The sequence below is a fragment of the Emydura macquarii genome, unplaced genomic scaffold, assembly GCF_026122565.2.
Source record: "Emydura macquarii macquarii isolate MOO-44397 ecotype Brisbane River unplaced genomic scaffold, CSIRO-AGI_Emac_v2 contig_2481, whole genome shotgun sequence".
Lineage (NCBI taxonomy): Eukaryota > Metazoa > Chordata > Testudines > Chelidae > Emydura > Emydura macquarii.
The window spans coordinates 330510-356572 of NW_027132618.1; the positions used below are offsets into that span (position 1 = coordinate 330510).

The window sequence follows — 26063 nt, forward strand, 5'->3', positions numbered from 1 at the left end:
CACATTTATACTCATTCTGTATATGTAAGAACCAACTAAACCCACTCAGAACCCCAGATACCATCAATTAAAATGGGGAATCTTCATGTAAATACGCAAAGGTGCAAACAGAAGACAATTTATCCATTCAGCTCTGAACCCAAAGTAATTCTTCAAGTACATTGTATTGTATGACAAATAATGAGTCATAATAGCAGAATTCCCAGTTTCTACACTGACAGCTTTCTTAGTGCACAACAGAAGGGAGAACTACATACTACAGTCTCTTCTCCCATCCTGTGATACAGGAATTATGGACAAATAGCATTAGAGTGTCACTTACTGGAAGCAAATAAAAAACTCAAGGCATCCCACTCATCCCCGGAACTATAAACCTCAGACACACCCAGTCCCTTCAGTTAGAGATACTCCGAGAGCAAAGGTGAAGGAGTGGGAAGGAGGGAGAGAGAGAATAAAAGATTGTATAAGAGAAGACGAGGACACTATATAGACAGCAACAACACATCCCCAAAAGGGGAGAAGAGCCAGACATAGGATAGAAGAAGACTATGACCAACAATTAGTAGTTTTCTTCCATGGTACATCTTACTCTTTTCCTCCTATTGTGATACAGCAATGAGACACAGACAGTGGCTGAGGTACGCATATCTAACACACTGACTCCAACACTTTTCTGGAGAAAATCCAAAACATGTTCTGAAGCAACCAAAACAAGGTAGTGAATCATCTTCCTGAACTTGCACCAGACTGAAAAGATTACCCAAAACTCATCAGAACCAAGACCATAGGTGCCACAGAGCTAACAAAAATCACAGCCGTCTTGTCCTGCCTGACTTTCCTCACCACTTTTTCAAGGTAAAGCAGTATCCCAGCTCTCCACACTTCAGATCCATGCAAATGCATCAGATAGGAGAGCCCAGGGTCCGAGTGTCTGGAAACAGCCAGAGAAACTTGGCTGACTCTGCTAAAGCAAACCAATCTTTGGTGCAGCATCCCAACATTTGACAAATGGCCTTGAAAACTTGGCTGAGTGAGGCTCTATTCTCCTGAAGCCAAATGGCTGTGACTGAGCAAGGGTACTATTGCCCTCCAGATAAAGGGCTTTCATCTCAGGGAGAGTAGACTGCTCTTTAACCAGGTTCCCAGATGGGATGCCTTCACCAGGAGCGACGTCCTGCAGGTCCCCCCAGCAGCTGACATACTCCACTGCCATGGAATTGTTCCAATGTACAAGGACATGGGGACTGAGAATTAAGGATTCCAAAGCGATGAGATCCAGATGTACAGCCTCAGTTCGAGACAATTTATGCTCACAAAGTGTGTTCCTCCACCTAACAAAGGCTCTAAGTTAACAAAATGTCCAGGTGTGAACCCCCTCTAAACCCAAGAGATTTTCATCAGTGGTAACACACGGGATGAGGGAGAGTAGAAAGGAGAGCCACACAAACAGCTGCAGGTGTTGCACATGATTCCAGGGAGGAATAAGGAGTGTTGTCCTCCAAGGGAAGAAAGGGAATGCCATCTGGATAGGAAGGACTGAAGGGGGGCAAAGGTGGAGCCACTCCCAGGAGATCCACACAGGCTGCAGCATGGCTCAACAATGAAAGGAGGTTCCTGGCCAGAACCAGGGAGCAGAATCTGACTGATGACAGTGCTCAGAAGAACGGAGTCTGTCCAGAGGAAAGAAAGACTTTCCTAGTGGAAAATTCATGACTGTATCCAGATGGGGAAGTTCCCAGGCAGGAGAGAGATTTCTCCCAGGTGATCAGAAATCTGTGCCACACGAGGTAAGATGTCCTGAGACTCTGGAAGACATGAGGCTGAAGTAGCTTGAGTAAGGATCAGGCATCTAAGGTGGAGGAGGCATTTTCACAAAAATTAGCAAGCGGCTTCCATCAATGGCAGGGCTGATGTGCTATGGGGGCAGACTGGCCTGATTTCAGCACGGCTGCTTTGGGAAAGCAGGGAGAAGAAGTGTATAAATAGCAGACTCCAGGCCCACAAAAGACATGAATCCCATGGACCCAAGGGCTGACCTGTGAAAGGATACCAAAGAGGACTCCTGGGCAAGGGATAAAGTGGAAAGATGCAGCAGACCACACTCACTGAGGCTGGCGGGTCTTATAAGAATCTACATGCTTCTTGGCAGCAGATTGCAGATGCTCAAAGAGATCCAGCCCTTGAAAAGGGGAGACTGGCCAGCTTTGACTTCGCTGTCCCATCTGCATTCCAGTCCCAAAGCCAGATATGTCTCTGATCCACAGGTGATGAATCACAAGAGAACAGGAACTGGCTGCGTGATTTTAGGAAGCCAGCAAAAGCAACAACAAATCAGGTAAGTTTTAGAGTCATTTGTGTTGAATGCTCCCTCACCCTTTTCCTTTGGTTTAATATGGGTACCATACACGATTTTTCCATTTAGCTCAAAACAAGAACGAGATAAGCCAGCTACCCCTTTAAGGATTCTGAAATGGAGGACTAACCAACAATGCAAACTGCCAAAGAAACACAGTAGATAAATGCTGTAAAGACACTCAGTATGCTGATTAAATATCTCTACAGAAAATGTTACAGAAATTCTCAATTCTCGTAATCAATTACATAAAAATATGCTGATAAATGCAATGTTTCTTTCAAACCCCTGTCAGTCTGTGTTCTGCTAAATATCCTTCCACATGCAATTAGATTCATTGCCTGTGAAAGTCTCTTCTTATAAGTGAAGGGTGGGAGTAGGAATAAATTGCGGAGAAATGATAAGTGTACAATTTTAACCAAAGAAAGATTCAAAGGGATAAATGTAGACAGTAATAGTGTACTACTCAATTTTAAATTTAAAAAAATCAATACTGCTTGACATTTTAAAAATATTTCTCCATTAAAAACAGCTCACAATGTAAAGAAATTTTACTGCATCCACAAATAAATTGAATACAGCATAAAATCTGGACAGGGTTAAAACATCAGAACTGTATCAATCACACAATGGTACAAATTAAATGTGATAATTATTGATTTTCTTGAGTGAGTGCTAAGCCTTACCCTGCAAAAACTTACACATGTGAGTAGCTTTACTTATTAAATTATCCATGGGGACTACTTGTGTAGGTAAAGTTATTCATGTGCGCCTGCAGGATAGGTCCCTTATTTTAACTCAAGGCTTCCCTTTTGAGCTCTCCAGTATATTATGTACGATCTAGAAAGCTTTACAAGAAGAGGTGCTAAGCTGCTGTGGGGCATACAGAATCTGAGCAGGATGAACACAGGCTTAGAAGTTCATGAAAAAAATTAAACATCTATTAAAATCATTGACTATTCAAGCACGTGTTGGCCAAAAACTTAAAACCTGATGACTGGCTGACTGAAATAAGAGTGTATTACAGAATTGATTCATCTACTGAATGATCTGCACTTGCATATTCAAGTTGCAGAGCCATTCCTTTCCTTATTAAATAAAAAGGAGTTACATTTCAGTCTCCCTTTATTTCTCCAGCTCTAGAGGAAACGTCCCCTTTTCCTGTTCCTCTGAAAGCTTAATGTTGACAAGAAATCAAAATTGCCAAACATACGGGTCATCTTTTCGTGCCTATGCAGGGGCTCCACTGGGCTTATAGTTCGTGAAAGTCTATAAATGTTATCCTGCCTCATTAGCTTTCTTCTTGCAAAAAAAGTAAACTAATGCATTAGCTTGCATTTTCTGAGATAAGGGGTGAGATTCCATGTTGCCTCTCCAAGAGGCACAGGAGGCCTATGCTGGCTTTAAGCCCTCTTTGTGCCCAGCTGCTCTAGGGCCTGGAGAGTCCTCCTCCCTTCCTCCCTCCAGGGGACTTGTCTAAGCTACAGTAGTCTCCCACAGGGGGTCTCCTGGGCCGGAGCACTGCCTAGCATCTCCACACTGTTCTGCGCTGCACTGCAGGAGCTCTTCCCATGCAGGAACCCTCCCACCCCCACCCCGGACATGTCTGCACACCAGGGTTTGAGGGGTTCCTCAGAAGGCAGGCTTATGGTGGTCTCTCCACAGAGCTTGTCCTGAGGAATCCTCCCCTGACTGAATGCAGGGCTTTTCGAGACCTTTGACATCACTCTGACCCTTTTCGCTCCATTCCGTTCATGCTGTCTAAGACAATCATTCGCCCTAAAAAGCTAAGTAAAAATATTTATGATTGCCCTTCGATCTGCTTAGCTGCAAGACAACCCAAAAATGAACTAAACTGTAACTAAAAAGGTAAGGACAAGTTTTCTTGCAAAGAAAACAAAAAATTGTATCTCTGAATGTTAAGGGTATGATTGATACACTTCTATGAAATCAAAATCATCTGTGCATGGTTCTATCACCAGCCTGGATCATAATAAATTACAAAAGATGTATTCCTCATAGCTAGATTAAATTAACCAACTGTATATTTTAATATGCAGTCAATTATAAATCTCTTTTTAATAAAATTTTTAAAAAGGCAGCATATTTAGATTGTGCAAATGCAGAGTACCAACATTATTCCATAACAGACACCCACATTGTAATTTTTTACTATATACTGCCAGTGATCATTGAACAAAAACAAGAGTTACTTCTTATAAGTAATCCCCTGGTCATACGGAGCTTTTTCCTTTAATATCCATCTTGATGTTAGCTTCAGACTGCTTGTTCAATTGCTCTTCTGTAAAAGTGATGTAAGAGTACACCAGGCTTCCAGCAATACTACAAAACACACAAAAAAAATATGAGATGATGCACATTAATGTCAGAACTCCAGGCAAATTATTACTCACATGCATAACTGTTTGCAGGAGCAGGACTTAACACTTCCTACATAATACCTTTGTGGTGGGTTCCTCCTACCAGAATTCAACAATCTTGTTGTACTTTGAAAAGTGATTCTGTTTGGATGGTTCAATCCTTCTTTCAGTAATTCAAAAGCAAGTTGCTCAATTTACAAGTTAGTGTAGAACCCCGTTTATCCGACACTCCCTTAACCGGCTCTCCCCATTAACCGAACAACCAGGACGCTAGCAGCAGAAGCAGACAATCTCTTCTGTGACCACTAGATGACACTGCAGCACCACATTTTCTCTCCCTCTGGTTAATCTGGAGTTTTGATGATCTTATCTGGTTCCAGTTCCAATTAGACCCGATAAAATGGATTCTACTGTATTTTAAAGAGAGTGTTACATACACTCAACACATTTTTAGTTTCCTTACCTGATATTTAACCCAATGAAGTTTGTCCATGTGAAAATATAGTCTCCTCCAAAAAACATTCCGATATAGGTTATTAATATATTCTGGAAAGAAAAAAAAAGATTTAAGCATTTTGCGTAGAATTTTTAAACAGCTGTTTACATATATTCCATTGGCATAAACAGGACGCTGAAACAAATAGAAAAAAAACAGGAGAGAGAACAGTGTGAAAGATACTGACATTTGTGTTTATAATACTGGATTGAAAATTACCATATCAGGGCTACTGAAAATATTAAAATATTCAGGCTTTTCATTTTTTCTTGCATGAAAAATTACTAAGTTTTTCCTTCATATTGTCTTACTGAGCTCCAAAAATGTTCCTCCCTCAAAATAAAGGCTGCAACACAGAAAAAAAGTTTCTGCTAGACAACCTTATGACAAAGTACCAGAGCACTGAATTTTTCAGAAATCCAGCTGCTCCTTGTTCTGCCTCTCTTCCTTATCTGCAAGTAGGCAGATGCTGACATGTACAAAAATCTTGACTCTTAAGAAGTTATGCATTCCCAAAACTAGACATACAGCTGGCAGCTCTAATTCTTGGCCTACCAGCTTCAACAGCAGCTTTTTAGTTACAATAATTTGTTTTTATTGGTTTCCCAGTTCCCCTCAAACTTCTATTGGTTTTATTAAAGATTTCATTTCCAGTCATGCCAAAGTTCAACATCCTCTGCCTTCAGCCACAGAACCACTGACAGGGCTTTTAGAGTAGGGTTCCACAGGAGCTTAATCCCAATGCATAACACAAAAGATACGAAAGCATCTACGCAAGCAGAGATCCACATACAGATGCTGGCAGCTACAGATCATTATTGAGAACTCCTATCAGTGAATGGAAAGAAGCCCAAACGGACATGGGCGGTCTCTTGGAGATCTCCAGCCCTAAACGGAAATTCTGCTCTGGAAAGAGTTAACACATAAAAGCCTCCGTATCTTTTCTGTCTATGTATTCTTGGTCTATCCTCTAACCTCTTAATCATGCAGAGCCAAGACACTACAAGGGTGAGCTGGATTCTGTTGTGACTCTCAAAGCAATGGAATAGTTAACTAATTTCAGGACCAAATCGTATATGCAATTAGACCTGTGCTAATTTATTAGATACAATGGAGTTGCACAGATTTAAATGAGGACAGAATTTGGCCTGTTACCTGGCAGCTCTGTGTTCTTGGGGAACCAGGGCGCAAAACCCCTACTTTCTCTCTCTGGCTCACCTGAATTCCCCTCCAGCCCCCCGCCTCTGCTTGTACCAGAAACCAAAAGCAATAAAAAGGCAGTGGGAGACACACCTAAACCCTTCTAAACAAGGATGATGGGATTAAGGCAATTCCCCTAGCCTCATCTACATCAAAGATGTAAAAAGGAGGCATCCTGATTAGCACATCGAATGCGAATAGAAAATGGAACAAGAATTAGCATGCTGAATGGAGAACCAAGCTCCAAAGCAGGAATCACACTGAACTCTGGGATTGGCAAAGCAGGGACACACTGCATGATGGGAGATCTCTGCTCCTGATGTCAATGAACCCACACCTGCACACACCCAGCTCTGCAGTTATCAAACCATTCTAGTTATTGATATCCAAAACATTGAATCTGCCTGAATGCATTGTGAGCTCCCTCAAGGAACACTGCCCATAGCCAGGAATGATCAGCTTCTATTGTCCAGCATAAACAAAACCACTCAGATATACTCTCGAGTCATCATTTACCCATAAACAAACCTAGTGTTCTCCCTTGAACCATTGTTTCTTCCCTACAAAAACCCCTACCCAAGTTCAAACCTGGGGTCTGATGCCTGGATCCAATTGCTGCATCAGCTCCACTGGAACTTCCCCTTTTCCCGACTGATTGTGTTGGGGGCTCTGCCTGTCTCAAGCGCTCCGGACCTAAGTTTAACAGCCTGTCTCCTGGGAGCCTTTGAGCTGCACGGAGTGGTGAGACCACCCCACATCTTTCCCCAACACTCTCTCTCTCTCTGTCCAGGTATAACTTTCTACTTTTGGAATCAAACCTGGGATGGCTTTCTACAATACCCCAACTGTAACTGTGTAGTATTGTAAGCGTTTGATTGTCTCTCTCTCCTTGTATGATATACATAGGCGTGCGCACGGGGTGTGCCAGGTGTGACCAAGCACACCCTAATGTAGGGGTGTCCAAGTTCTGGGTTGCGAACCTTATTGATGTGTCCTGCGGCGCCATCTCGCTGGAGGGTAGAGCTGCCGCTGAAAGAAAGCAGGGTGCGCGATTTTTCAGCGGACAGCAAGACAGAGCGAGCCGCTGCTGAAAAAGAACACGACGCAATCTGCCGCCAAAATACCGCTGCTCACGATATTTCTCAGCGGAGACTATGACGCAACGAGAATTCCGCCGGCAGGAAATTCAAATGTGGCCCGCCGGTGGAATTTGAGTTTCACACCCCTGATAAAGACCATGAAAAGTCCCTGGGTGCACACCCTAATGAAATGTGCTGCGCACGCCTATGATGATATTACTATTAGTATCATAAGTTTTATATACCTCGCAATAAACTAACTCTTACAATCACGCTGGTTGCCAGTCTCTCTCTCTCCAAACTTCATTTACTCTTTTGTGTTCTTGGCTTCCCTATCTTGCTCTGCAGCAACGCTTCTTTTACCTAAGCCAAAGATCCCTAGAGTGCCCAAAAATCCTATGGGGTTTGCTCATCAAGGGGGTTACTACTAGAACAATTGTAGAGTGGTGAGGGGCAGCTGAGAAGTGCTGCTCTGCCTAGCCTGTGGAGTCTGGGGCAAATAAGGGGGGCAGCTGAATCGTGCTGTTCGGACCTAGCCTGCTCAGAAGTGTGCTCTATTCTGGTGCAGTGCAAAGGGGCATATAAGAGTGGCTGCTGAAAGTGCTGTGTCACCCAGCCTGCTGAGTTCAGGGACATATAAGGGGTCAGTTGAGAGTGCTGATAGCTCGGTCTGCTCAGACGTACTCGGTTAATCTGGAATGCGTGTGTGTATATGTGGGGGGTTTCTTTGAATCTGGGGCTGGAGGAACCCAGCCCTGAAAACCTTAGGTCCTGCAGGATAGCTCCATTGGGAGGGGACTTGTAGCCATATGAACACACAAGCAGTACATTAATAGAATCACCCCCGCTTCCAGGAAGGTAACCCTAATAAATGAGCATACCCCCAGGTGACAGGCAAATCTGGTAACAGGCCTGAAGCATATCTTACAGGTGGTGATATGCCAGAAGGAACAAGTGAAATCCCATAGTGTCAATCTATTTATGTACGCTGGCTGATTCAACCTATGGATTTTCTATTTCCAATTTATAGTTCACTGCAATTCTAATCACAGCTATAAATTTCAGCTATATTATACACAATTAGGGTTGGTTTCTGATTGCACAAACATAAGCAAAGTGTCATGATTGCCTTTGTACAGCATGAAAATGGCATTACATGCAACTGCCACAAACCAGTTAAATTATAGTTCTATGGCTGTTTGGAAATGGTACTTCTCTGGCCATACACACTGTTTTGATCTTTGGCAGATTCACATCCTTGTATTTTGGTCTGACCTTGCAGACACTGACTACAACAGAGCTGCCTACTTTGCTTTACACAACAACACTAACAAAAATGTTAACACTTTAAGCCTGCTCAATGGAACAATGAATTTCCACAAACTTAGTTCCCTTATCCTAAGGAATCCAATATATTTTATTGATGAATCAAAACATTTAATATATTTTAAAGATAAAATGTAAAAACAGCTTCTTTTGCTCTGTTCTTAAAATATACAGCAAGGTACGGCTAAAAACAAACTTTCAAAGACCTTCAGTGCCTGCCCCATGAGTCAGTTTGCAAGAGAGTAAGTTGGTATGGGCTCCTTGTTTGGAGGTGAAAGCCTAGTGCAAAGAGGGTAGAGAGAGATGATCGTCCATAGAGGAGAGCAAGATAAAGAAGCAGGAGTGAATTAGGGAAGCATCTCTGCATGGAGGGAGAAGCAGGGAGCTCATGTGTTTGTGTGTTCAAATCTGTGTGTTTTTTGGGGATACAACAATCTACATGTGTTATTCCAGTACAAAAAGCACAGGGTTCCAATGCCTTATAGACTGGCATTCAGGAGCAGACCGGTTCCCGCACTACTAGAGACAGCATTGTAGTACATGCACATTGTTGCTCTATACCTACGCCATAAGGAAAACACACACACAGCAAGTCAGAAATCAGAGACAGAAGAGACCTACAACAATGTAAAGTTGTCACTTCCAGCAACGTTTCAGTGTAATGCACTTCCAAAGTATATTTAATACAAGATACATATAATTATACAACAATGCTGCTTTTTCTAGTGACCTTCAGGGCAGAGAATGCAAGCTCATATCTAGAGCTAGGAAAACATTCATACAGAGTAACCTGAATCACCATGAAACTAGCCTTGAACAAACTGGAGTGATTTAAATGAGGATGAAGCTTTATAAAACTAATTTGGAAAGTCTGTTCTGACCAACTTTAGATTAAAATTTATGATGAACTGAGTTATTAATGCTTTTTTAAACACGCCTCTACTGGTAGCATGTCATTTGACTTTTACAAAACAATTACTGACAAAACAAAATATAGAACATTAAAGGCCCTGATCCTCCAAACACTTATGCAGGTACATAATTTGCCCAATTAAATAGTCCCACTGATTAAATTGAGCATGCGCATAGGTGTTTGTAGTATTAGCGTTAAAACTGTATAATTTACCAACAAAATTTCTGTTAGTGATATTTTGAAGTGACAGCTTTTATACAATTGCTTCAGTGTTAACAAGAGTTATTTAGACTTCCAATACATTAAGAAAGTTATTATGAACATTTTATACACACCATCCAAAATGTTTAAAAATATAAGTTAGAACCTTAAGCGAAAAACCTGGATTTTAGATACACACAAAGAAATGGAAATGAGAAATCAGGTTCAATATGAACACGCTAAAGTCTCTAGACTTTTAACTTTAAGGGAAATGTGTAGTTGGGGACACGTAGTTGGGGACCCAGGCGGAGCGCTTTGCCGTGCTCCCTGCAACAGCCAGGGAGAGAGGAGCGCTGATCTCCTGTCCCCTTGGCTACAGCAAGGAGCTTGCACTGGTCTTGTAGCCCCGCAGCAACGTGCTCCACCTGGGTCCTTAGGCAGCGGTTCCCTTCTGCAGCCAGCAAGAGGGGAGCGGTGGGCCACTTTGAAAGACCCCACGGGCCACATTTGGCCCCCAGGTCACAGATTGGGAACCACTGCTCTAGACTAAGAATTTTTAGTAATTTGAGAGAGAAGTAATTTTATCCTCTGGCATCCCTTCCATTCATACAAAACCCTCAGAGAATATAAATATTTATGCTGCTTTTGCAAGCATCCTACAGGCACTGTTGTAACTAGAAATGGAAACTTACTAAACTTGACAAATACTTAAGAAATGTATGCAATTTACCTTAATACAGCCAACTATTGTAGTTGTAAGAGCAGAATTATATTGAGTGCAAAGAACTGTGGAGTACATCAAAATAAACCTGCAGCAGAAAAAAACAAGAACTGTCAGCTGAATTTGAAGGGTGCATTTATTGTACTAAAATGCCTTCTCACTCCCTGCTCTTAATTATATACCACGCTACAGAGTTTCCATCACTACTTTTTTGGAGAGACCGTTATAACTCACAACGGAGTAATGTTATCTGTCAAAATACACAGCAATAACTTTCCCCCATCATCATGTACACTATATTGTATTATACAGTAGGACCTCACTAACTCACATAGTTAACAAGGCAACCCTTTTGTGATCAGTAAATTTTGGAAATTAGGAGTGAGCAAACAGATCAAAAACTCAAGTATACTACAGCACAAATTCTACAGGTAGTTTAGTTTAACAAGTGTAATTTAATTTTATTTGTAGTAAGTATATAATATATACACACAAACTATATTTTTAAGAAGTAATGAAGTCTTCGTAATTACTTCATTACCCCACTCTGTTATTTAATTCTTACTAAGAAGTGGGCTGAAATCACTGGAGTTTTTTGTGGAATCAAGTTTGTAGATTAACAAAGTGGGAGTTAGTAAGACTCTACTAATTTATGTAAGAGGAAATAGTAAGATGTGTCATTGTTCATAAAAACAGCTAGATTTAAGAAGGTAAAACAAACATTATAGGTACGCAGTCTCTCCAAAAATCAGAATGAACAGTAATATCCACATGTCTAAGTCATGAGCCTGCCTTTTAAGCAATAATCTCTCTCCAAACTGTTTTGTGCCACCACTGAAACTGGACTTACTACTAATTAGTACTTTATCAACAGTAAAACTTCCCTGCAAAGATTATTCTCCCCACCATTAACTGAAGTTTTTTGTGCATACTGATTACAGAACTGGCCCTCATAGTAAGGCACTTCCTTAGTATCTGTTGGTGGGATACAGTAGAGAGATTACTGCTTAAAGTAAACAACAGTAAAGTTAGAGTAAATCCTTACCCCATTATACAAGAGAGTGTAAACTGTATAACGAAGAGTGTATCTGCCCAGCCTTTGTATTCCATTGCCTGAAACAAATAAATCCAATCTCTTAAAAATGAAAAATTAATGTTCCACAGAAGGCTTAATCCTTTATGGTTTTGCTGCAGTTAATGTGAAAAGCCTGAAATAAGCACTGAAGTTCCTAGGTTCATGGCCATGAAGAGGTCATCCACCAATGCTACTACAACCTTCTGAGTACCATAGCTTAGTCTGAATCCAGATTCTAGAATCATAGATATGTAAGGTTGAAAGGGATCTCAAGAGCTCATCGAATCCAGTCCCCTGCACTGTGGCAGGACCAAGTAAACAGACCATCCCTACATGCAGTGTTGTTGTGGCTGTTGGTCGCAGGATGTTAAACGAGATGGGTGAGGTAGTATCGTTTATTGGACTGACTTCTGTTGGTGAAAGACAAGCTGTCAAGTTTACACAGAGCTCTTCTTCAAGTCACTCAGCCCAGACCTGAAGAGGAGCTCTGTGTAAGTTCAACAGCTTGACTCTCATCATCAGAAGTTGGTCCAGTAAAAGAAGTTACCACACCCATTTTGTCTCTTTTAGACAATCCCTGACAGGTGTTTTTAAAAACCTCCACTGATGAGAACTGAACAATCTTCCTTGAAAGCCTATTCAAGAGCTTAACTACCTATACAGTTAGAAAGTATTTCCTAGTATCTAACCTAAATCTCCCTTGCTGAAGATAGGACAAAAAATATTGGGCTCAATCTTTAGTGGACATGAACAGTTGATCAGTCCTCTTCATAGCAGATCTTAACATAGCTGAAGACTTATCAAGTCATTCCCCCTCTTCTCTCCTCTGCCACCAGTTTTCTTTTCTCAAGACTAAACATGTCTATTTTTTAATCTTTCCTGATAGGTCAGGTTTTGTAAACCTTTTATAATTTGTGCTGCTTTCTTCTGGATTCTCTCCAGAATATATACTGAGGAGTATAAGTATCAGAGGGTAGGGTTTTTACATTTTTTTAAAAGTTATTCCATTCATTTGTCAAAGCTGTTGGTGCATGTGCAGTTTAAAGATACACAGTATAAATCAATCAGTTATGGTCAAGGTCCAATATATCCCCAGTAACCTTGACTTAAATTCTGCAGCAAAATTATCTGGTATGGCAGCCTGGAAATTCTGCAACAGCTTCAGATAAATACAGTTTTTGTATGCTACAGATGCATTGATGACGCAGAACTACAACTAATAAACTGTCAGGGGAGAACTGGAGATTTTGGCAGGTGGGAAGGGCACATTTGGACTTCTGGAATCTGGGCTTCAGCTGGCCCAAGTTAGGTGACTCCAGCTCATGGGGCTAAAAATAGCTGTGTAGACATTCAGGTTCCAACTGGAGCCAGTTCTGGGACCCTCCCCCTTGCATCCTGTCACAGCCATTTTGCAGCCACTCAGCCAGGGCCCAGTGAGTACCAGTCAGGTGACACAGGCCAGCCACTTATGTTTAACTGCTCTGTAGACCTACCCCAAGAGAACAACCTTACACACAGTTGCTAATACTGCTATTGGGATTTGAGGGCTGTCAATTTCTATATGATTTACATTTAGAATAGGCAAATAGTTACTAATGCCAACCCATAGCAGATGCTGCCAACTGACTGATCAAACCCCAACTGTGGTATTATGAATGGCTTTGAGAATGAGCTATTTGTCTCACAGTGGTATAGTCTATTCCATTTTATACCTAAGAAGATTACAGTAATACATACACTACACCTATGAACAGACATATGCACTCCAAGTGTATATGTGCCAGATTATAAATACATATGTACTTTTAAAAATATTTACACTATACAATAATTAGGCTTGGCAGAACTGGTGGGTTTTTAAAAATGATTTCAATGGATATCAATGTTAATTTTTAAGCTTTTTTATTTATCAATTTAAATTTTCAGCACTGCTCAAAATTATGTGGTAAGCACACACACCCCAGTCAGTACTGGAGAAAACACAGGTTCTCTCCCCCTTCATTATGTGGTATTAGAAGTGCCTATGGGCTGGATATATTCTCAAGTACCACATAATGCCCCCTTTGAAGTATTTTAGAGAAGGAAGGATGGTCCCTTGATTAGTGTCCCTGGGTTCAATTCCCTGATCCACCACAGACTTCCTGTGTGACCTTGGGCAAGTCACTTAGTCTCTGAACCTCAGTTCCCATCTGTGAAATGGGGATAATAGTATTATATACTACAGCAGTATTTCAGACAGATGTTGTGAGGATTAACATATTAACGACTGTGAGGCACTCAGAGACTAAGATGATGTGGACCATATATATATATATATATATATATATATATTTGAAAAAGATAGAAAGTAAACCAGCTGACTGACCAGTTAAAGAAACTTAAACCTACTGGCTTCACTGATGTTTATTCACTTCATTGTTAAGAATTATTTAGATGTAAATTTTGCTTGCACTCAGCACATAGCCGTTTCTGCCTGCTGCGTAATTGGGAGCTCAACAAGATGTTGATACCTTTGACACGGATTAATGAAAAACTACATATAATCATTACAGATCATTTACATGCTTTAATAGTGGAAACTAAATAATTATCAACTTTTATTACAAACATTTTCCTATGGTTCTGAAATCTTCTTGTCTGATAGTTAGCACTCCACATAAACCCACTTTTGAGCATCTTTACATAATAGATGGCCACTCTCCCTCTGTGGCTATGTTTTTTATTATTGCTTTATTAATTAATTCTTGGATTAGCAGAGAGTGCAGAATAATTTAGTACAACAATATGCTTTAGAAAAAACATTAAAATAAATACATGCATTTATTAAATAAAGTTTCATAACCCTGTGAATGTTGAATTTCCTGGGACTAAGTTAAACAAAATGAGTCTTTGTTCACCTTCATTGCCAAGACCTTTTTTAGAGAGCAAAAGAAAGTTTATTCAAAAAATTGGGAAGAGGAGGTTTCTACACATACTGTGAATACACAGACTCTACAGTGTAGCACAGAGCTGACATTCATCTCCACATTTGTTGGCTCCGATTTATAAATGAGTAAAGTTTCCTCAAATATAGTCCAGCTGAGTTGCCTTTGGCCTATCTCAAAGAAGAGCTTAGGGGACGGACACACAGAAATATTTTCTCTATTCATACCCAGTTCTTTTCACAGCTAATCATACATCCATGACCTAATCCGCCTGCCATCATTTTGATTATTAGTTACATTAAACGTCTAATTAAACAGAAAAAAAAAGTTCCAACTAGTAGATACAGCTTTAGATTACAAGATTTCCCTATTTAAATGTCTATGCAGCATCACAAACATCCCAAAATAGTTTATAGTAAGTGTATGCAGATTGTGGCTTTATTAAAAGAAACAATACTACTAACTGCTTTCTGTGATTATCTGTCTCTATTGATATGTAAGAGATTTACTCATCTAACTGACAATATTAATTGGCATTACTTGTATAAATTCCTTCTGTGTGAATGATAAAGGCCATTCCCAAATGATATTTAGCTGCTCCATCCTTCACTTTTTGGCATAAGCCAGGGGTTCTCAAACTGGGGGTTGTGACCTTTCAGGGGATCACAAGGTTATTATGGGGGTCATGAGCTGTCAGTCCCTGCTCATGCTGATAAGGGTGCCATGGCATAGGGGTGTCATCACAGCTTGAAATATTTTCAAAGGGGGTCCCAGCAAAAAAAGTTCGAGAACCCCTGGTATAAGTTATCTATGGGTGAAAGTCTCAAGTAGTATCTCTTTGGGGAGAAGGTATATCAATTTATTTTACTAAGAGGTGTGCAAGATCAATGCTTTTGTCGGTACTAGAAGAGCAAAGCACACTTGCACCTAAGTAAGTTCTAAATTTGCTTACAGATTTAAGCACATTGATCAGCAGGCAGTCAGATAATATACTGGTCATGCATCTGATGAAGTGGGCCCACAAAATCTTATGCCCAAATAAATGTGTTAACCTTTAAGGTGCCACAGAACTCACATTGTTATGCTGAAAGCAGACTAACATGGCTACCTCTCTGATATTGATAAGAGTTGATATTAGCAAATATTAACCTTCACTGTTCAAAATCCACCATAAATAAAGCAAGTGCCTCTACAAGTCAAAAGAAATAAAAAGCCAAGAAGTTTGCAGTGTTTCATCTTTCTAGTACAAGCTGGTCAGCAGTAAACCTACTCTGAAGTCTCCACTTCTTCCTAGTATTTGGTTTTAATTGTTCCATTCCTCTTTAGGAAAAAGGAACTGCTTAATCCTTATGAAGATCACTATAAAGCCATTCCATGGATTTAATCAGAAATAAGGTTTCTCATATCAACAGTCACTCTCAAGTCTTTATACTTAATTTTTATGTGGAACTTCTGTGGTTTCTTCACTCCTCCCTCCAAAAATGATCCCTTGTATCCAAATTCAGTACATGCCCTATATACTTCAGATACAGAGTAGGGGATCAAACTTAGTATAGTTTCATATTTATATGTAATGGCAAATTTTGTTAAAATAGTTGAGAAGTTACAGGAAAACAGAAAGCCATTCTGCATTCACATTTGAGTTATGATGAATAGCCAAAAAACCATTTTCTCTAGCAATACAGAAGCATACATTTGACACAGAAAATACGTACTGTGCAACTACAGACTTGCAATTTGGAACAAGAGTCCTACCTTTTGCGCATCTCCTGTGAAACAGGCAATGGCCAAGGTGGGAAGAATCATAAACAGTGCATTGTAATAGAGCAGACCATACTTTCCCAGCTCCTAGGAATAGGAAATAGTTGTATATTTAGGTTGGCTCCACCAAACAGGGACATAAAACTTTATACAGAAAGCTACACAAAACCAGATCTCATCAGTTAAATGAATGCGGTATTCCTGCATAGTTAGAAGTGAAACATGGACATTTTAAATATTAAGAAATAAACCTATCTTGCATATGATACTTTTGGAACGACTGGGCAAATTCTGTGCTTGGATGTTCTTTCAGAGACCCACAAAGGCATGGCTGAAATTTTAAAACAACCATCCATATTCAGATCTTTAAAATGCAGGCACACTTTCAGGAACACAGCCAAGTTTCATTTCAGGTAGAGAAAGCAATTCGGTTTGGAATTCACAGAGAAGCCAGATGTTCATCAGAATATGAGCGATTTCTGAGCACCCTCTAAGTAAATGAGCTCCATGGGCCCCCACAACCAACTACTGAGGTGGACAGAGTCAAACTGTGTTGGACCTGAGGAAGAGCTCTGTAGCTCAAAAGCTTGTCTCTCTTACCAACAGATCCATTAAAAGATATAAGCTCACCCACTTTGTCTCCCTTGGATACCTGAAGCAGGAATCATGATTGAGCCCTCATTCTGATTGGGTTTTCTGCATCATTATGGTTTGGCCTCGTTTACACCAGCAGCCAAAGCGTTAATAATAATTTTCTGAGAGAAGAGGGAAGGTGCATTGTTGGGGGGGAGTTGTGTTTTGACATGAGGTATCAAACACAAACCAACTCCTAATATAGACAGGCAGACAGACAGATGAGTGTACCAGACAGATACCTCCGGCAGGCTTGACAAAGCACTATTTATGAGATTTGTAAAACTCTCCCTTTTTGTTCATTAGGCAATACTTTTACCTAGTTTGATTTCAATATAGCAGGCTTGGTTACTGGTTAATAGTTGCCATTCATCAAACAGAAGTGGCTTCCCTGTCAGACTGCAGCTATCCCTGGAGCACCGTAAGATTGCAGGGTAAGGCTGTAATGCTAGAAAGATCTAGGACAGCCAGTAGAAGAACAGGCATCTATAGCATACCTAGCTCAAATGTTTGCATGATATTTTGCCATTTCCCATAGCAGCAGATTGGTGACATGAATACAAAATAAGCCCATCCCTAGGCACCTTATTCACACACACTTCTCCTATGCTCAAGATACCACTCTATGCTGCACAAACTTATGTAACAATCTTTGTTTTGTTTCTTGTGATGAAGTAAAGCAACGTTCACAATACACAGTATCAAGAAGATGCTGTGTGTCAGATACAACAAATGCACCAAATGATTTACAGGGGCTTGTACTTGTATCTTCCCACTAGATTAATAGAAATTGAGTTCACTAGCAGTGTAAAGGTTTGTCCTCACCTTGTGGTTAAAAGTTACACTTGGCCCTCAAACTGTATGTTGTGCACCTCTGATAAGCTCATCCTTGTACTTTCAGGGTAGCCAAAACAATTAGTTTCTCTTTCTCAGAAGTTGACCTGCTATGAACACAGCAACACTGGCGAGATCTTAACTGAATACAGCATATTTATGTTCACCGTTTCATAAAGGGAATCCCTGTTCATGTCCAGTTGCCCCACAGTGCACTATAGAGCGTCCCTCCGCACCAGTGCTAAAAAAAGCCACGCAGTTGCAGCAATAAGGACAGAAGTTCATTTCCAGGTCCTGCTGCAGAAACAAGAGCAGTGCTGGCCAACCTATCAGCTCTCCCTGCCTTTGAAAGCAGTGGGAGGGAGTGAGAAGGTCAGTTCATTGTCTAGTGAAGAACCAGGTTTTTAATTCCTTTAAATGACCTGAACTTTGTAGCTACATAGCCGAATCTGTTATTTCACCCAGATTCGAATAAATATAGTTCCAATAAAAATGAACTGGTGTGCTTACAGTTTGATGAAATTGAATTTATAGCTTATTTCAAATTACATGCAACTGTATTTGCAAATAAATAGAAGTGTCAAGTTAAGATTCAAAAGAATATCATTCAGGACAAACAAGAATAAGGAACTGCAAAAGTTCTACTTTAAATAAAAATGACAAGATGTGATGAGTTCAATGACAGAACAGATGCTTGGGGAAAGGAACAGCTTATAAAAACACCATATTACCAGCTGCAGAATACACTCACATTTTCAGTCTCCAACAACTAGCTTTCCATTCGGTTTTCATTTACCCATAATGCACGAATTTTTTAAAACGGCAGTGTTGGAGATTAGCTGTTACTTTGCGACACAATAATGGCATTCTTAAAATGAAAATGGAAATCAGCTTACCTTTGAATCCAGTTTCTGTTTTACATATGCACCATTTGCAGCTGTCAAGACATCGTTAATCAGGATAAAAATATATCCTTCTAGATCAAATGCCAAATCAGCACTGGGGGGGAAATTAAGATTTTAAATTGCTCAGAGTGTAACACTGCTAAAACTCCTCCATGTTATATTTTGTCTGATAAATTCCATGTAGAAAAGACATTTCCAGTGAGCTTACCAGGCAGGCTAGTCTCGGCATTTGAGACACTGGGCTAAATAAGATTCAATATAATCAATGGGGTATTCAGCACCACTAATTGTACAAACCAAGGCCCCCAGTCCATAAATGCTACAAATGCTTACACGTGTTTAACTTTATTAGCATGTGCAGTCCCCTTGAAATCAGTGGAACTACTCCTGTTAGTAAAGTTCAGCACATGCATACGTTTTTGAGGATGGGGGCTTTAGTCTGGAAGCCATTTTCCCCAGTTCTGGACTTTTTTTTGGATGAAAACATACAAAACGTCAAGTTGCTAACTAGCCAGCCAGTCTTCTCACAGGTCATCAAGTGAGTTTTTCTACTGACAATGAAATTCAATGCTTTCCACTACTTTAGCACCTTCCATTTAAAAGGATCATAAAATATTTTAAAATGATGAGTTAAGCCTTGTTTACACTAGAAAATTTTATCGTTTTAACTTTTTCAATCATACTGATAGAAAGGTGCTTGTACTAGTATATCTTATTCACCTACTAGAAGGGGAATAAGTTATACAGGTAAAAGGCACCTTAATACCAATATAACTGGACCCTCACCATTATTTTTACATATAATTATACCAGTAAAAACCCGAAAGTCACACCCCTAACAAAACAGTAGAACTTCAGAGTGCAGACTAGGCTTCACCCCCAATCTATCACTATCGACATGAAGGCTTTACCATAGCCATCACACACCATGGAAAAAATGGAAGCTAAACAAGGACAAGTTACGCTATTAAGTTTAGAATTCTCTGATTGGTCTATCATATCGCAGAGCATACAGGCAGGATTTCATCATTTAAGTTCTACTTTTAAATTATGACAGTTTATGAATTCTAATTAACTTTGTAAACTAACATATATTCTGTACAAGCCATTTAAAAGACAAATTGCCATAACATAAACTATCTGTGTAATATAAAATAGAAGGGATAAATACTTGAAGACTTACATAGCAGCTACAAATGCACCAATTATCATTGCAAACACTGTCATCTGAATTCCCCAAGAAAATTTCTTCCTGAAAAAAGATACAAGAACTTTACTATCACTCATAAGCACAGTTCAATTTTGACACTGCAGTGCCATTTCTAGTATTAAGGGAAAAGTGTTTACTCTGGTCACACTTTACCTGATGTAGAATCAACATATAAGGAGCAAAGTTCAGAAATTCTGGAAGAGCAGACTATTTATGGGGTTTTTTTTATTAGGAATGATGGGGTGTGACACTTTAGTAAGTGCTATCTGCGCCCACTACAGTTAAAGATTTCAGCTTGGTGTTGCACAGCTAGCCCCAATATTAGAGAACCTGAACACCCATTTGTGACCTATCACTGCTGTGGACCAGAGAAATGACATAATGCACCAGTGACCAGCCATCAATACTGACTAACCTGTAAAAAGGTGAAATTTCCAGGAGAAGGAAGGAGAAAGACACCAATAATATACAGTGAGTGACCCTTGTAAGATGTGATGCAAGTCACTTTGGGATAGTCTCCCACGCAAAGAATTACAAGGTAGGAAGACTGACAAATCCAACTATATACACAGAGTTAATGATCCTGCCTACACTGCAAGTGAACAGTGCTAGAATCCAACTACATTAAGACAATTAAGCTAGAGACTTGACCTCATCCACCAAGGCTGCCAAAATACACTACACCCCCACTGTTGGGAATTAACTGTGTGTTAACCATCTGGCACATGGACATAATCCGCCAGTGGGAGTCAGCCTAGTGACAAATATGATAGAGATGCAGTGTAGAAAGTGCCTTATTAATGTGAAAATCTTAACTTTTTCCTCCCTTAGCTTTGTAGTTAAATACATAGACTTAATGCATTAGATGTTTTTCTTTTTTTTTTTTTTTTTTTGGATAAAACATGCGGGTGAGGGACCCATTCAGCATAAGATAATTATCTTTATAATAAAATTATGTATTATCCTGTTCTCTCTCTCTTCCTTGCCCCCATGTTTCTAAAACCCATTTTTAGCCAGCTAAATCTGAGTGCACAAATCCTCTATGCACAAAGGTTTACTAAAATGTTGCAAGCACTTTCACTATTTTAAATATTATATGATCTTTATATAATCTTAAAGATTAATTGATAGCTTTGTAAATAACTCACTTGAGTAAAATTCCTTCAGCAAACATTGTAAACAGAATAGAAAACCTTCTCAGAACTGTGAACATTGGCAAGCTGCAAAAGAATAAATAAGATTAAACACTGTACGTTACTTTGTTTTCAACTCCACAGACATGTTATTTTACACCCCAAGCTCATCTCCACCGTGATAACTTGGTATTGATTCAAAGTATTTTAGACCAGTGATTCTTAACCAGGATACACATATCCCTGGGGATACGCAGAGGTCTTCTGGGGGGTACACCAACTCATCTAGGTATTTGCCTAGTTTTATAACAGGCTACATAAAAAATCACTAGCGAAGTCAGTACAAACTAAAATTTCATACAGACAATGACTTGTTTATACTGCTCTATATACTATACACTGAAATGTAAGTACAATATTTATATTCCAATAGGTTTATTTTATAATTATATAGTAAAAAATGAGAAAGTAAGCAATTTTTCAGTAATAATGTGCTGTGACACTTTTGCATTTTTATGCCTGATTTTGTAAGCAAATAGTTTTTAAGTAAGGTGAAACTTGGGGGTATGTAAGACAACTCAGACTCCTGAAAAGCGTACAGTAGTCTGGAAATCTTGACAGCCACATTTTTAGAAGAAGAAAGATTAAAATTACAGCTATACAAAACTACCACAACAGTAAGAATTCAATGACATCCCTCCTAGAAATCATTAATTTGATAGATAAAAAGACTTTTCACAGGAGAAAGTCTCCATCTCCTACCAGCTGAATAAAGTGCATATTACTTCCAGAGGTTAACAATAATTTGATTTTGTAGGGATATTTTCAAGCTCAAAACTAAAGTAACAAAAAAAAAACCAAAAAAAACCCCAAACCCAGAGCATCCAGAGTAACAAAAAAACCAACAGAGTTGAGTATATACATTACCAACTATATCTATTTATCTTAAGGCTTCACTTGGTTCTATGTAAAAATAATCAAATTATATTATAATAAAAAAGGGGTCCATGAATAGATGGGTAGCTGATCGTGGGGTACTTTCCCTCAAAATGTCACTTCAAATCAGATATATCGTACTTTTTCCTCTCCCGTCCGCCCAAGCTCCTTGCTTCAGCAGATTCAAAGGCCAGCATCTTTTAGTAGTCTCTCCCCACTCCTTTCCTTCCACCTCCCCAGATGCTGTTCAAGCGTAGGAAGAGACAGTCCTCTAAGATCACAGGAATAAGCTTCATTGAAGATACTGACAGATCAGTAAATACCAGTCAGGAGAGTGTTATCTTGTGATTTATGGCCCTTTTAAAATTTTGCACATCCCATGGCAAGGAAAGAGACCATCAGGTGGAGAGTAGAGAGGATCCCACATTCCTCCACCCTACTTAATTACCTCAGTCATAACTACCTTTCCTGTAGCCCGGCAGTCCCCACACTTTTTTGCTCCGCTTCCACCCACCTGGTCTGTGCCCTACCAAAGAGTTGGAGCTGCTGCTGGGGCGTGGGCCAGGGCCACAGCCAGAAACGGGGTGAGGAGAGGTGGCTGGGGGTTAGGCACAGCACGGCAAGGACCTGGGGCCAGGAGTGAGGCTGGGGGCGAGGGCCCAGAGTGAGGCTGAGCAGGGCTGGGTGGTGCTCCCTCCCCACCCCACGGGGGGGCTGGCCCGGGCCCTACTGTGCCCCCCCATGTTCTTCCGTGCCCTCCTAGGGGGCATGCCCCACATTTTGGGACCATTGCTGTAGCCAATGACTACAGGGGAATTTTCAGAACCTGTCTACACTGCTTCCTAGTTGGGGATGATAGAGGCACACAGTGGAGTAGCTGCATCAACCTCAGGAGCAAGAAACTAGACACTGAACCCAGGTCTCCTATATAGTGTGCGTGTGTGTATATAAGTATATTGCACTAACCAACAACCCCCTTAGGCCAACCTCAACTTAAAACAGGAAATAACGTAACTATCCCTCCCTACTCTTTAAAAAAAAGTTATTTGCACACACAAATAAATACCAATATATAAGATACTTGAATACAGTTACATTTTGATTGCTAGTTGTCAAATAATAGTTATAACCCTTATTCCCCTACATTGCCACAAATCAAGCCTCTGGTGATATTAAAGACATTATAACCTCACTAAATGATAAAAGTTATCCATACTTCAGTTTCTTTGTGCTGAACAGTCCTGTGATTTGGTTCCCAAAATATAGAAGAGGTAGTGGAAACGTCTAGAAAATTATAAGAAGGACAACACTCAATAAACAATTAAAGACAGCTAGAGAACTACCCATTCAAAGAGTATCATGGTTACATGATCAGAATTTTTCCATCCTGAAATGGTTAGTTCTCTCACACACATTCAGACCTCAGATAACAAAATAAAGCATTGACTCTAACAGCTTTCAGTTAGAGAACCATCTCAGTATGATGACAAGCAAAAAACATTTGTGCAGCCTATTTTAATTACAACACACACACACTTCTGAAAAATGCATTTATCTTAGGCAACAGTTTGCGAAACATCAACGGAACATCTTTGGTTGCATATAAATAGTGTCTTTAAAATTAAAGGGAGCATAAACTGGGAAAAGACACACATGGGAATACAAAAATAAATTCAGAGTACAACAAATCCCTTACAGAGCAGAATTCTGTGCTGGATTGCATAATGTAATAAGGCAGAAACCATGTTATATTTGATGAATAAAGTATTTTAAATGGTATACTTTTAAATAAAAAACGTTTCTTTCAAGTCTAGAGAAGAGCACTAAATGTTACTGAACTTTTTAAAGACCATGTGAATTTAAAGTGCCCAGAGTCTAAAAGGATAGATAGTAAGAACTGTGTTTTAAACAACGTATTTTACATTAGACACTATATGAGGTGAAAACATTTTACCTTTCGAGGTATATTTCTGTCGAAGTCTGGAAACTTCACCACCCTGAGCGCCTTTCCCACCCAAAGCACAATCAGGGTGGCCAGCATCTGTAAGAGGAGCACAAAACACTCACTGTTCCATCCCACAGACACCCTCCCACACACCATTAGAAACATGCAATATTCAGGAATCCAACTAACCTGGCCTAATCCAACACATAGCGAAGAGGGAAAGCTAGAGTCAAAGAAATAAATACAAGTCAGTCAGTTAAACGTTGCACTTTCGGTCAGTCACATTCGGGAGAGAGGAGGACCCCACATGGAAACACGATCGGGTCCCCTTTAAAAGTTGGCTCTTTAACTTGGCCTTAACATGAGCCCATTAACATTTGCCTGAAACTAGCACTCCCGGGCCAGGTTTTAAAAAGCCGGGCGTACCCTTGAGCAGCTAAGGGCACCCGAGGCCCAGGAGCTTCCAGCTTTGGGACGCCGGGGTGGTTTGTGCTGTTCGCCACGAGCCGACTCACGTCCTTAGCTGCTTTGAACGCAGCCCTTCAGGGAGTTTAAGCTACACCCCGCTCCGCACCGCACCGCACCGGGGAGAGCCCACAACCCAGCCACAGCCACCGGGACGCGCGACAGCCGGAGGCAGCAGCGAGCAGCAGCGCCGCCAGGGCCACGCCAGACGAGAGTCCCGCGGGACGGGACCGATCCAGCGGCCTCCCCGCAACACACTCCCCGGCTCTGCAGCCAGAAGAACGCCGCCGCTGCAGCCGGGGAAGGCAGAGGGGGGCGCCCCAGCCAATGCCGGCCCGCGCGCCCCACGGGGCTGTGCATGGGGGGGGGAATGTCAGCTGGCGCCCCGGGGCCCCGCTCGCTGCTGTGATCCCGCTGCTCCCCCGTGCGGAGCAGCCCGGTCCCTGCGCCCGGCAGAGCCGCGTGTGTGTGTGTGTGTGTGTGTGACGGGGGTGCAGAGCGCGCCAGGCCCCGCCGCGCGAGTTAATGTGCAACCAGCCGCGGCTGCCCCCGCAGCGCCGACCTTTGCCCGCGGCGGCCCGGCCCAGCCCGGCTCACCCGTAGCTGGTGAGGACGCTCTTGTTCACCACCACGATGAGGAAGGAACTGAGCCCGTAGAGAGCCGCCGCCAGCAGCTTGAGGCAGACGCTGAGGCTCGGGGCCGCCATGCCCGGCTCCTCATCTCCGCCAGCGGGGGCTTCTCGCTGAGCCCCAGCTGCTGCTGCTGCTGCCGCTGCCTGGCGTCTGCGCGCGGCGGCTGCCGACATGGCTGCAGGGGCACGTCAGACCGGCGGGGAGCGAGCGGGGGGCGGCGCCGGGCGCGGAGCCCAGGGTCAGGGGGCGGGGCCGCGGAGCGGCGTGGGGGGCGCGCGCTCGGGGGCAGAAGGCAGCGCCGGGAGCCGGGGCTGTGAGGTTCTCCCAGCGTCCGCAGGCGCTAAACTGCGCCCGAGGCGACGGGAGCCGGCCGAGCGCGCGCGGGGTGTTGTCCAGGGAGGGGCAGGCGGGCGCCGCGGTGCAGGGCTGCCGGCCCGCGGGAGGGGAGCAAAGCGCTGGGGTGGGTGCCGGGAAGTGGGCAGCCGCGCGGCCCTGGGAGTGGGTGCAGTGCAGTGCAGGGACGGGCAGGGCGTTGCTGGCTTAGGCCAGGTACTTTGGGAATCATGGAGTCCAGCCCTTGCCCTGGGAGTGGGCGCACTGCAGTGCAGGGACGGGCAGGGCGTTGCTGGCTTAGGCCAGGTACTTTGGGAATCATGGAGTCCAGCCCTTGCCCTGGGGCAGGACCAAGTAAACCTCCTAGCCCGTCCCTGACGGGTGTTTGTCCAACCTGCTCTTAGCAAGCACCAGTGATCTTGCTTTGAGGTCATCCCTTGGAGGCCCCTGCCGAAGGATACTGACCCTGCTCGTGCGATGTTTTTATCTAATATCTCACCTAAACCTCCCTATCTGCAGGTCCAGCTCAGTGCTTTTGGGCTGATCTTCAGGGGACACAGAGGACAATTGATCACAGCCCTCTTTACACGAGCCATTAACGTATTT

General features: G+C 41.8%; 1 protein-coding gene across 1 annotated transcript; it reads right to left on the minus strand.

The window, feature by feature from the left end:
* On the minus strand, positions 1-25213 carry SLC35D1 (solute carrier family 35 member D1). Its single transcript, XM_067563342.1, has 12 exons — positions 25089-25213; positions 24216-24249; positions 24036-24122; positions 23298-23365; positions 21161-21232; positions 19986-20054; positions 18794-18896; positions 16425-16517; positions 11716-11783; positions 10680-10758; positions 5198-5280; positions 1-4696 (listed from the first exon to the last, which is right to left on the minus strand). Exons 1-12 carry the CDS (start codon positions 25196-25198, stop codon positions 4588-4590), a joined length of 975 nt encoding a protein of 324 aa, XP_067419443.1. The 5' UTR covers positions 25199-25213; the 3' UTR covers positions 1-4587.
* Positions 25214-26063: the final 850 nt, after the last annotated feature.

Coding starts and splice junctions, on each gene's coding strand:
- SLC35D1 (XM_067563342.1), bottom strand. CDS start 25,198: ATGGCGGCCCCGAGCCTCAGCGTCTGCCTCAAGCTGCTGGCGGCGGCT. Junction 24,250..25,088: donor AGCGTCCTCACCAGCTACGG/GTGAGCCGGGCT, acceptor CTTTGACTCTAG/CTTTCCCTCTTCGCTATGTG. Junction 4,697..5,197: donor TTCATTGGGTTAAATATCAG/GTAAGGAAACTA, acceptor TGTGTTTTGTAG/TATTGCTGGAAGCCTGGTGT.